The sequence below is a fragment of the Papio anubis genome, chromosome 3, assembly GCF_008728515.1.
Source record: "Papio anubis isolate 15944 chromosome 3, Panubis1.0, whole genome shotgun sequence".
Classification (NCBI taxonomy): domain Eukaryota; kingdom Metazoa; phylum Chordata; class Mammalia; order Primates; family Cercopithecidae; genus Papio; species Papio anubis.
The window spans coordinates 79,114,084-79,127,983 of NC_044978.1; the positions used below are offsets into that span (position 1 = coordinate 79,114,084).

Below are 13,900 nucleotides of genomic sequence, written 5' to 3' on the forward strand. Positions count from 1 at the left end.
CTAAAATCTAGGAATGACCTATATCTTATGATTTTTCTAAATAGAATTCATAAGTCATATAATCCAAATATCCTTTTCTGCTCAGTAAACAACAATGCAAATTTTTAAAGAAAATAGATGAATGAGCTTGAGTCTAGTCGGTTAATGAATTACAGTACATTTTTCTTTCAAAAAGAAATTGAATTTATTTAAAAGAGCACATTAACAATAAAATTATTATACAAGAATAGAAAATCAAGACATTAAAAGCATGAGGAATTCATCCTGAAGATTTCAACAAATTGCATGGATTTTCTTGGTTTCTGGTTTTGGACACTAGCATGTCAACCATGAACTGTCACATGACTTCTGCAGAGCAATGCCTTATTTTTACAAATACCTACTTGGCCATTGGATGAACAGCAATTCCTCGTGGTTGAGAGATATTCTCCTTAATGATTATTTTGGGATGTTTTCCATTTAAATCACTCCTTCCAATCAGAGATTTCCTAAAATATGTGCAAAATAAGGGAGTTTGTTATAACAACTTTACTTTTCAAACAAAAATACTCCTTTCTCCTCTTTGTGAAATGCAAAGACAGGCATTCTAAACTAGCTCATATTTCTCTCTGTTTCTCTCTCCCTCTCTCTTTCTCTCTCTCTCTCCCCCACCCACAAACAAAGTAGCAGCAATAGTCCACAAATTTTATATTATTAAACACTCTTAATTAACATCTCAATATTTATCCCAGGTAATGAAAATACCCAATGACAGGACAAGGTAAAAGGGATTGCCAGTGGCTGGGTGAGGACATTCTCTTCATAACTTCCAATCTCCTGCTGAAACCAATGGAAGCCAGAAGCAAAGAGACTGTTAGCCTCATGGGATCATGAAGAATAGGGAGACAAGCCAGCACAAGGACAGTAGGTGGAGATTTACATTGGCTTTAATTTTCTTCCATTTAATTCAAAGACAAATGGGAGTATAATTGTCCCTCGGCATCTGTGGGGGATTGGTACCAGAACTCTCCAAGGATGCTCAATTCCCTGATATAAAATGGCATAGTATTTGTATATAATCTATGTACATTCTCCTGTATACTTTAAATCATCTCTAGATTACTTATCACACCTAATATAATGTAAATGCTATGTAAATATAGTTATGTTATTGGTTTTTATTTGTATTATTTTTATGATCGTATTCTTATTTTTTATTTAATTTAATTTTTGAATATTTTTGATCCAAGGTTGTTTGAATCCTCAGATGTGGAGCCTGTAGATAAAGATGGCCAATTGTACCAAAATATTACTTGTTAATCTTTACATTAAAAAAATAACCTGACCAGGCGCGGTGGCTCACGGCTGTAATCCCAGCACTTTGGGAGGCCAAGGCGGGTGGATCACGAGGTCAGGAGATCAAGACCACCCTGGCTGACATGGTGAAACCCTGTCTCTACTAAACATACAAAAAAATTAACTGGGCATGGTGGCGGCGCCTGTAGTCCGAGCTATTAGGGAGGCTGAGGCAGAAGAATGGCGTGAACCCAGGAGGTGGAGCTTGTAGTGAGCCGAGATCGCGCCACTGCACTCCAGCCTGGGCAATAGAGCGAGACTCCATCTCAAATAAATAAATAAATAAATAACTCAATAGAATCTGGCAGGGTAGAAAATTCTTACTTCCTGATTTTTCTATTTATTTGTCAAACAAATATTTACTGAGCACCTACTGTGTCAGGGATTGGTCTAAGCATTGGAGGTACAATAGTAAATAAAACCCCTGTCTCTGTCCTTATAGAGCTCATAGTTCAACAGGAACAGAGGGAGAGGGAGGCAGAGGTGGGAGGGGAAGAGAAAGGGTTAGGTGGACTGGATGGGAAGGGGAAGAAAATGTGGAGGGCAAGGGAAGGAGGAGAGGGCAGGGGAAGTAAGAGGGGAAAGAGGGAGAGGAGATTATAACACAGCACATGAAAGCACATGCTGAGAAGGATGTAAAGAATGTAATTGGAAGACTCAGGGAGGGTGACAGGGTGGGTAGCCCAGCCAAGCAGGGATCAGAGAAGGATTCCTGGAGATAATAACAAACGAGGATGAGAAGCAGGCAGTCAGGCAAATGTGGGTGGGGATGGAAAGAGTACTCTAAGCAAGGGAATGTACATGTACAAGTTCTAAAGCACAAGACCTAAAGAATGTGGGGCAGTTATACTTGCGCTTTAGAAAGTTTGCTGTGGTTTTAGTGTGAAAGGGCAAGGCAGGCAGGAGATGATGGCGAGGAGATAAAACAGTAGCAGGAGAAATGGAGAAAACTGGATGGATTTAAATGCTAAACATGACTCTATAGCATCCCCGCCCCCTTCAGGAACAAACAAGAGACACTGAGCAGCTTCTTGGAGCAGGCGGGACCACAGGCAGAGGGGACATAAATAGGGCTAAGAAGAGCCTCCCTTTCCCCATGTACTGCCTGCTTTCCCTGTTTCCCTGCTGCAAACCAGAATATATAACCACCTTTAATTCATTCAGTAAACATCTGTTAAAGGCCTCTCACTTTGCTCTTGAGGGCAATGTCTGCATGAAACAAGCCTGCCTAGAAACACAAGGTAGGGCCATTCCCTGCTCCTGGTTTTACAAAATGCTCAGGAGACCTTCTCAGGTGGCTGGTTCACCAACTATTTTCTAGGCACTGTGTAAGGAACAGGATTCTATGCACAGGGCCCTATTCACAGGCAGTATGCAGAAGAGAGGTGAAGGTAAACCTGGCTCAGTGCCTATGCTGGGTTGGGAACACTTTGCAAACTACCAACTAAAGGCAGTAGAGAATTTGAAACCATTTCTACTCCATTGCCCCTTTAAAAAGATAATTTTACTCCCGGATGAAGTGGTCATAGGAAGGATACTGCTGGGTGGAAGATATTTTAGAACTTAATGTGTCAAGTTCTGTTCTCAGACACAACTGTCACTGTGCCTCTTCCTTGGTGGGAGGAAAGAAATTCTGAGACCACTTTCTTGCGACCAGGGGAGATGAAACTGTCATTTCTGATCTCATGATGATCTCTAATCATCTTAGAGATGAGAGATATCATCTCTAAATTCTGTTTCAGGCAGGAGTTAGGTGATGAGACGAGAATGACATAAGCTCCTGACTGTGGAGCTGTCTCAAGGCAGGATTGCTGGAATTTACTTTTATTGCTCCCCCAAGGTGTTCACCTAATAATATACTTCTATTTGATTCAGCTAGAGAGCAAATCTCAAACTCCAGTGTTGGTAATGAGAAACCAAAGACCAGCAGGGATATTTGGGTTCATGGGAGTTCAAGCATCACCTTTAATTGAGTGGTGTGTCCTTCTCTCTCTAACCATTATCTGATCTTCCCAGTGCCACTGAGATCCTCCAAGAGAAAAACTCACCCTCCTTCTAGGGTAAGAGGTGTCCTTCAAGAACCCTAGAAGAGTGATTTTTTACCTCATATTAGTTTTTGTTACCTCAAAAGAATAAGTAAACAGATAGCTTATATTTTTACCCTCTTGATTTTTTACTGGGCAATTGACTTTAGGAATCAGTATTCCTTGAGACTAAATAACAGCATTACCATTGGAATTTTCAATGTGCTTCCTTCCTACATTTAGATGTTAATTTGAATCTGTCTTTTCCTAGGCCAAAAATGAACTGCAAGCATCCCACTTTGCCTCTTTTGATTGGCTAAGAGTTACCATGTGATCTAATATTATGAGATTGGAATCTCAGTTATTTAAATCCAATTTCTAGGTAATATCAAGGTTTTCAAACCATAAACCTCTCATTTCCAGACAAATTAAAGGTTTTCTTTTAGCAGCTGCCTTTAGAACCAGGAGGACTTAAGAAGGGCTTGTTATTACTGAAGCCAATGAACAGGGGAATTTAGGGTCTGATTCTCCAGGAAACCAGTGGTGCCTGTCTATCTCCTGAACGCATTGCCTCTGCAGTCGGTACCATGGTGCTATTAATCAAACATTGTTAAAATTAGAGGTCCCTTGTGAATGTGGGGAAATATGAGAAGACTTGGCATCCTTAGTGGACCCGAGAGTGGTTGACATCTGTCATCTTGATCATCGTTTACCCTTCTGAGCACAACTATGTACAGCTCTGTTATTATACACAGCTGACATTTAAAATATTCTTTTAAGTAGGTTCAACACAGAGGAGGTCATTATTATGATTTTTATAATTATTACAACTGAAGTTGATTTTAATTTGTCACATGACTCTGAGTCAACCATATGTTAAATCCACTGGTTTGGGGCGGTGGTACATCTCTATGACTATTAAGAGAACATGCTTTGCAAATGGCCACCCTTGGGTTCCAATTACAGATCCATATGGTACTTATTGACTGCTTGACCTTGGGAAAGTTATTTTCTCTCTCCAATTATCAATTTTCTTAATCTTTAAATTGGAGATAACAAAACTTACCTTTGGGGATTTAATAGTGTCATGGATATAAAGCACAGTATCGGGTGCATTGCAGTTATTCAGTAAATAAATACCCAAATAATAAAGAAATGAAGGTATGATTAGATGAACAAATGAATGAATGGAAGAAAATATGCTCACCTTGGATGTAAAAGGGTCATGTTATTGATAACTGATAACCACATCATACACCTGGTTGATTTTTTAAAACCTGTTTCCCATGGATTATCCTGATTAAAAGAGACATTCTGGGACATAAAACGCCTACCCCCAAGCATAGAAACCCACTCCCTGGGACTTCTCCATCTGTGTTGGAACTGCTGATTTCACAGAAGTGAAACCCTCATTCTCCCTTCTTTTATTTTACATGGTTGCATTGGTACCAGATGTTCAGGATGGCCACCATTTCACTTTCTGGTTTTCAGTTGCTCTGAGAATATATCCCAGAGCACACTGCATCTCTAATATTATCCTGGGAGGGATCTATTATGGTTAGCAGCTTCTCTTGTAGTTCTGTAAGGAAGTGGGCTCTCATTAGCACACATAAGGGAAAAAGCCACTTCCTTCCTGCTTCCTGCCATTCAGTTCTGAGGTTCATGCAGGCCACATACACACCAAATACAGGAGCCCTTCCTGCAGCTCTGAGAGTAGGGTTTCACAACTGCACTCTGGTTCTGTTTTTTCCCACAGAGGGAAGTATAGAGCATCCCTCTTATCTTATCTCATGCACTTTCCTCACAACTCCAGCTGAAGTTCTCCTCCCTCCTTCATGCTTGTTTAACAGGGAGTCAACATTCTAGTCTAAGATTTGTCACTTGCATGCCGAAGCTCATTCCATGGTGGTTCCCTTTGGGAGTGTACACCTGTCATTTGGTAATTACTTATGGGAGACCCTATGACATTTCTTGAACTGCTATTTAGACCAAAAATTTGTATTAATTATTTTGCTGGGGAAATATACCTTATCTCCCCAGCTAAACTAAGAACTAAATGAAAAGATGGAGCACATCTTAGGCTCCTTTATGTCTCCCATGTCACTGAGGAGAAACCTTATTTCCATAGCAGATGCTCAGAGAATGCTTATTGACTATATTCAGACAGGTTTTGAGTTTCCCTGATAACAACAGCCTGAACACAGCCTACTTTCTTTTTCTTATTGTACTTTAAGTTCTGGGATACATGTGCAGAACGTGCAGGCTTGTTACACAGATATACATGCGCCATGGTGGTTTGCTGCACCCATCAACCCGTCATCATCATACATTAGGTATTTCTCCTAAAGCTGTATCTCCCCTTGCCACCTACCCTCCAACAGGCCCCAGTGTGTGATGTTCCCCTCCCTGTGTCCATGTGTTCTCATTGTTCAACTCCCACTTATGAGTGAGAACATGCAGTGTTTGGTTTTCTGTACCTAACACAAGCTACTTTCTTGGTCTTCAAAATCCTCCCACGCACAGAGATGCAATCTTGATGAAAGGAGGAAGCGGGGCAGTGTGGACAGCAATGGTGGCCTCTTTTCTCCAATCCCAGCCAGATGCCTAGCAACATTTTTCTGTGTTCATAGTGGATGATGAAGCCAATAGTATTGCCTATCCCATCACTCCCATCCCACACAGCTTAAAACTGAAGCAGAAAACATACCCTCTGTCTGTCCAATAGAATCTACGGCCAATCCAGTCCACAGCAAGACCTTCTGGCACATCTACTCCTTCCTCAATAAGCCTTTCTCGCTGGGAACCATCCATATTAGCTCTCTCTATCCACTTCAGGGCTGTATGGGCAAAGTATATCTACAAAAGAGAACACAGGCATTTCTGATTTTTTTTTAAACTAATGTGGAATGTATACAAATGGCACTAGTCTTTAGGTTGTACAGTGTGTTAAGAGTTTGACTTTGGAGATAGGCACACCTGCAACTAAACTCAAACTAGGCTGCTTCCCAGATATGTGTAACCTTAAGCAAGTTATTCAATGTCTCAGAATCTTTGTTTCCTCATTGGTAAAATGAGGATAATAATACCAAGCTCATTATATATATCTCCTTAGCCATGTATCTGGCACATATTGTTATTGCTATTGGTAATTTAGTAACCCTTGATCACTGGTCAATGACATAGCCATCATGCATGAACTACAGTGGCTTCTGAAAGGGAGCAATGATTTTCAATTAATGAGGGCTACAAGCTGGGCTCAGTCTGTAACACCCCACTTCTCTGCAATCAAGAGACAGTCACTGCAGGTCAAAACTGGTTCCCAGTTTTGTCACTTATTTGCTTGATTGCTTTGGATACATTCTTTAAATTTATTTTACAGATAAATTGTGTAAAAATGAGGAAGTTAGACTAGGTATTTGCTAAAGTTCCTTTAGTCTCTAACCTTATATCCAATCAGATGCCACATAATGACATTTTGGTTGACGACAAACTGCATATACGATGGTGATTCCATAAGATGATAATGGAACTGAAAAATTTCTATCACCTAGTGATGTTGTAGCATTCATAATGTCATAGTGAAATTATTTTTTATAAGTTAGTGTAGCCTAAATGCTCAGTGTTTGTCTACAGCAAGGTACAGTAATATCCTAAGTCTCACATTAATTCACCACTCACTCACTGACTCATCCAGTGCAACTTCCAGTTCTGCAGGCTTCATTCATGGTAAGTGCCCTGTTAAGGTGTATCATTTAAAAATATCTCTTATACCATATTTTTTACTGTACCTTTTCTATCTTTAGAGACACAAATTTTTACTATTGGGTTACAGTATCGCTTACAGTATTTGGCATAGCAACATCCGCACAGGTTTGTAGCCTAGGAGCAAGAAGCTAGACCATATAGCTTAGGTGGGTGTAGCTGACACCATCTACGTTTGTGTAAGTGCACTCTACGATGTCAGCACAATGACAAAATTGCCTAATGACACACCTGTCCTTAGTGATACATGACTGTAATTTCATTTTAATTCATCCATCTTGTTCAACAGAAGATTTCTTGCCCGTGCAAAGTTCTTTTTCAGTCTAGTATGCACCCTGTCACACAGGTACAAGAATTTCCAAAAGCCTGTTTAAAAATGACCCAAAGCAATATACAGATACAATGCAATTCTTATCAAATTACCAACATCATCCTTCACAGAATTAGAAAAAAAAATCCTAAAATTCACATGGAACCAAAAATAAGCATGAAGAGCACAAACAATCCTAAGCAAAAAGAAATAAAGCTGGAGGCACCATAGTACCTGACTTGACACTATAAGGCTGTAGTAACCCAAACAGCATGGCACTAGTATAAAAACAGACACATAAACCAATAGAATGGAATAGAGAACCCAGTTGTAAAGTCATATACCTACAACCAATTGATCTTTGACAAAGTCCACAAAAATATATACTGGGGAAAGGATATCTTATTCAATAAATTGTGCTGGGGAAATTGGAGTGCCACAAACAGAAGAATGAAACTGGACTCTTATCTCTTACTATATAAAAATTTAACTCAAGATGGATTAAAGACTTAGGTGTAAGCCAAAACTATAAAAATCCTAGAAGAAAACCTAAGAGAAACCCTTCTGGACATTTGCCTAGGCAAAGAATTCATGACTAAGCCCTCAAAAGGAAACGCAACAAAAACAAAGATAGACAAATGGGAATTAATTAAACTAAAAAGCTTCTGCACAGCAAAAGAACTAATCAACAGAGTAAACAGATAAAACCTACAGTATGGGAGAAATCAACAGAGTAAACCTACAGTATGGGAGAAAATACTTGCAAACAATGCAGTTCACAAAGGACTACTATCCAGAATCTATAAGGAAGTCAAACAACCCATGAAGAAAAAAACAAATAACCCCATTAAAAAGTGGGCAAAGGACATAAACAGACGTTTTTCAAAAGAAGACATACAAGCAGCCTACAAACATATGAAAAAATGCTTAATATCACTAGCCATCAGAGAAATGAAAATCAAAACCACAATGAGAGATCATCTTACACCCATCAGAATAGCTATTAATAAAAAGTTAAAAAACAACAGATGTTGGCATGGATGTGAAGAAAAAAACAACTCTTATACATTGGTGGTGGGAATGTATATTTGCAATTCTCTAGGGAAAAAATATGGAGATTTCTCAAGAGCTAAAAATAGAATGACTTTTTAATCCAGCAATCCCACTACTCTGTATCTACCCAGTGGAAAAGAAAGTATTATATCAAAAAGACACCTGCACTTGTATGTTTATCACAGCACTATTCATAATAGCAAAGTCATGGAATCTAAGTGTCCATCAATGGATGAGTGGATTTTTAAAATGTGTCTCATATATACAACAGAATACTGCTCATAAAAAAGAATGAAATCATTATGAGCAGCAACATGGATGGAACTCAAAGGCATTATACTAAGTGAAATGACTCAAATAGAAAATCAAAAATTGCATGTTCTCACTTATATGTGGGGGCTAAACAATGGGTACACATGGACATACAGAGTGGAATAACAGACATTGGAGACTGCAAGGGTGGGAGGGTGCAGTGGGGGGTAACAGATGAAACACTACCTATAGGTACAATGTTCACTAGTCAGGTGATGGGTAAATTAAAAGTCCAGACTTCACCACTACACAATCTATCCATGTAAGAAAACTGTACTTGTACCCCTAAACCTATAAAAATGTGTGTGTGTATATATATATATATATTTAAAGAGCTATGGGTCAGTTGATAATTTAATGATAGCATTGTAGAATTTTAACTGTCAGTACACATATGTACATAAACTTACAATCAATAATGAGACTATTCAGAAAGTGGTAAGTCGTTAAATAATGGGTTACTCTTCTTTCTAAATGAAATAGAAAAGGTTATATTTCATAAAGACAAATAGGGGTACTTCACTCCACTAGAACTGTGCTTCTCAAACTCTAATGTGCATAAGAATCACCTGAGAATATTACTAAAATGCAGATACTGATTTAGTGGTCAGGTGTGGAACCTGGAGAACTGCAGTTCTAATAACCTGCAGGTGTTGTTGACACTGCTGGCTCAAAGATCACAATCTGAGTAGCAAGAAAATAAGAAAATTAACCCAAGAAACAAAAACCAGCCACCTGACTTAAAATTCATTCTAGGTCTCCATATTCACCTGTTGTAAGAATACCGATTCTGCAGGAATAAAACTAGTTTGGTAATAAATGAATATTGAACTGCCTTTTTTGTATTAATTATTTTTTTCTGTTATTGTAACTGTTCTATGGAACCATATAGATTCAGGTCAGGGAAAAGAAAGAATTGTTTGCTAGCATTCAATTGCAAAATTTTAATTTGCAAAAACACTTCTATTCGGCTACCAATCCATACCTATTAAATATAGAATCAATTTGCTTCACTTTGTTTCTTTTGGCCATTTACCAGACTGCTTCAAATCAGGAAGAAACAAAAGCCCAAAGTTTAAAAGCTATTATGTAAAAAAAAGTATTAATAAAAGAATTAATGTACCACATAGTAATAACTAAATAATTATGCAGGGGAATTAATAACTATATAAATTTATCATTATTGGGTGATTAATCTCCAAAAGACACTGTAACATCATTTCAAGCACATTCTAACCTAGCACACATACAACTAAGAAATTAGAGATCAAATGGCCAGCTGATATAGAAATTCTAAGTTACATACAAAACTCATATAAAATATTTATGTAAATAATGTTATTAGTTAGATTGCCATTCCCACATGAACTATACAACTTATGTTCCCTGATTTTCATGGTTAAGAGGTCACTGAATCTCCTCCCCCAGAAGACATATGTAAAACACAAATTACTAATCCATACTTCCTATGCCCCAAACCCAACCTTCCACTCCTCTCACTATCAGCAAGTAATCAAAAACCTGCTTATGAAGCTCCTTCTATGTGCATGACACTGGGCTAGTCTCACATCCTCATCTCCAAAGAGGAAACTAAACTGAAAATCCTGTGTAATCATTTCCAAAAAAACAGCTAATCGCAGCAAGGACTAGGGTAGCATTATGATAGCAAGAAAGTCCTTAAAATTTCTCAAGTATTACTCCAATATCTATATTTAACTTATTCTGGGCCTAATCATTCAGAGCTTAGCAGAGGATTTTCAAGTAGGTCAGGTCATTTGTTAGTATAAAATCCTCTACTCTGTCCTTAAAGCATGTCCACATCTGTTCAAGCAACAAAACCATACCTTATTTTCCACAGGGTCATGATCTAGGGCATAAACCATTCCCATCTGCTGGCTGAGCAGAGTTCCATAGTCTGTTCCATCAAAATGCATGTGTCGAATATCTTGAGAATTGGCAAACAGCAAAAATGGTTGTGGTCCTGTTAATCAAATTTCAAATACGGCTGAATTTAAAATGTGCCTTAAAAACTAAGAGGCATGTCTTACTCTTCCCTTTCATTGTAACTTTTTACTCAATTTCTACAGTGCTTGTTTTCTTAATTTCCCTCTCGTGTGGCATAGGTGAAGACAGGCAAGAAAATGCCTCTTCCATGAGGTGACATATTGCCAGAATTTCATCTCTGGCTTCTTCCCTCTCCAGGTCTTTGCTTTTAAAAGCTACTTACTTATTGAAAGAGCCAGCATTAAATAACCAACACCATAGCTAAATGATGCAAGTCTTAGGGTTATACATCTTCTTGATTCACACATACTGAAACACAAATATTAGTAGATTACATACACTAATGTCTGAATAAGTAACTTTCCCTGGCCTGGGCACTTCTTGAAGGGAGGCATGACGATTTGAGTTAATGGCAAGACCCTTGATAATTTGAAGGATTTAGATTATGCTGTATTAATGAAGGTCCTGAGAAGTCAGCAGTATTAGGGTCTCACTAGGGCAAGGTGTACAGGATCATCATTATGTGATAGCATTATGGGCATTATGTACTAAAAGCATAATGAACCTTCAGGAGATATTAAATCAATTTGGTATAAATCTAGAATTTCCATGGCTGTTGAAAGACGCAAGAGATGTAATATCAGAAGACAAAAAAAAAAAACAAACAGTTGAAGCATAGAACTTTATATTAAATTTTGACATAAAAAGGACAGAATTTGTCAGTGTTATGATTATATTCACTGGAGAGATAAAAATCAAATCAATCAACAAATACTTATTAAATGCCTCTTAATTATAAAGTGTTTTAAAACTATTCTTGTCATGACTTTCTCATATACTAAAAATATCCTATCTGATATTATGGCAAATCTTTGCTGGATGCTAATTAAGAATAGAAATATTCTTTAAAAGCATGGTTACTAGTTATATTGTTATTATTCATATTATTCATACTTACAATGTGATTTGCTTTTCTTCCATTTCAAAAATACAAAACCATAAGCAATTAACTTTCCATCTTTCTAAACAAAAAGTTTTCATGAATCTTTTTTCAGGGACACAGTTCCAGACAACCACAGCACTAACCTGAAGCTACACAGCTTTTTTTATCCAGTTGTAGGTCATACCCAGGAAAGCAATCACATTCCCAGGATACTGGGCTGAGAGGAATGCAGAGCTGGCTACATCCACCATTATCGGGTGAAGAACAACCTACAAAAACAATTGCTTGGTAATGATGCTATATCACCCAAAATATAATTATTTTTCATCAAAGGATAGGGGTGAGCCAACCATTTGTTGATTTTTTTTTTTTTTTTTTTTTTTGAGATGGAGTTTCAGTCTTTCACCCAGGCTGGAGTGCAGTGGCGTGATCTCAGCTCACTGCAACCTCCGCCTCCAGGGTCCAAGCAATTCTCCTGCCTCAGCTTCCCAAGTAGCTGGGATTACAGGCACCCGCCACAATGCCCGGCTAATTTTTGTATTTTTAGTAGAGACAGGGTTTCACCATGTTGGTCAGGCTGGTCTCAAACTCCTGACCTCAGGAGATCTACCTGCCTCAGCCTCCCAAAGTGCTAGGATTACAGGTGTGAGCCACTGCACCCAGCCCATATGTTGATTTTTAAAAACATTTCCACAATCATTCATATGACTGCAATCAAGGTTATTTTTCAGAGATAAAAATCAAAATGTCACAGTACCCTCCTTCCCTATAACCCAACATCTTGGATGTTAATCCTTCACATTCCAGCAGCCCTTGTCCTCTTATTCTACCAAAGAGTTCAGGAACAAGTGCACTGGCAGCTGGCTAGAACAAAAAGAACCATTTGATGAGTTTGGCAGCTGGTCTAACTCTTCCTAATAATTTTTTTCTCTCACACATTTTTAGCTGCTTGCCTTTGTTTTATTAGAAAATCAAAAAGCCACACACAACTCTTCTGCTAATTCTGAGTTACATCCAGTTATCTATATACTTAAGTCTCTATGACGATAAAAGTAAAGAGGTGTTTATTAGGTGCAAGAAACAGACTAAGCACTCTGCATCTGAAGTCTCGTTTAATCGAGGAGGCAAGTATCAGTATTTCTGCAGTGGAAGAAACAGACCAAGAGAGGGCAAGTATCTAGACCAAAATCAAAACTGCTAATAACTGGTAATGCTGCCTCAGGGCTGTCACACCTCAAAGCCCTTGCTTATAACCACTACACTATGCTGTCTAAACAAAAACAAAAGAAAGCCAAAAACCCAACAAAACTAAATTTAAATCTATGTTAATCTGTTGTATCAATATCTTTCAGTATACATTATTGGAAAATTGATTCTCCTTTGACAACAAGAGCAATTTTTAGATGTCACTGAGCAAATGTATGTTTTCAAACAAACAAAAGGTAAATAAAGCAAATAAACTCACCGCTACATGTTTTCCCATCTCTCTCAAGCACTGAGCCTTCAGGACAGAAACATAAGGGACCTTCTGACGTCAGAACACAGTCATGGCTGCATTCAGACACATTGCTTGGACAGGAAACAAGTTCTAATTAATAAAGAAAAAGGTCAAGATTAGTGTTAAATCAGGTTTGTAAAAATTTATTGCAATCAGTTTCTAATATTGCTAATATTGCCAGGTGATCCTCCTGCCTTGACCTCCCAATGTGTTGGGATTACAGGTGTGAGCCACTGTGCCTAACCTTAATTTTTTAATGTATAATAATGGTATTGTGGTTATGCCTGAAAATTAACTGGATATTAAATGATAGGAAGGAATCATAGTTAAGTTTTTTAGATATAATAATGTATCATGATTATGTTTTTTACATGCCTATCCTTTAGACGTATACCATGAAATGTAGCACCCAATAGCTATTTTTAAAAATTAAAATAAAAAAGAGATAGACAATGAAATATAAGGTAATACAAAGAAACAGGAAAATATCAATAATAAATAGATGATAGATGATTTGTTTCCCAACCTTAGAGATTCTGCTTTGATAGGTGTGAAGTAGAGTCCAGTTGTCCATGGTTTTTGTTTTGTTTTGCTTTTTGAGACAGGGTCTCACTCCATCACCCAGGCTAAAGTGCAGTGGCTTGATTTCAGCTCACTGC

At 37.9% G+C, this 13,900-nt stretch overlaps 1 protein-coding gene across 1 annotated transcript in view; it reads right to left on the reverse strand.

The window, feature by feature from the left end:
- The window catches only part of EGF (epidermal growth factor), a 100,036-nt gene that overhangs the window by 36,814 nt on the left and 49,322 nt on the right, over positions 1–13,900 (reverse strand). The window contains 5 exon segments of the mRNA XM_003899090.4: positions 384–488; positions 6,067–6,215; positions 10,641–10,777; positions 11,887–12,012; positions 13,209–13,331. Coding sequence (XP_003899139.3) covers positions 384–488; positions 6,067–6,215; positions 10,641–10,777; positions 11,887–12,012; positions 13,209–13,331 — 640 coding nt within the window.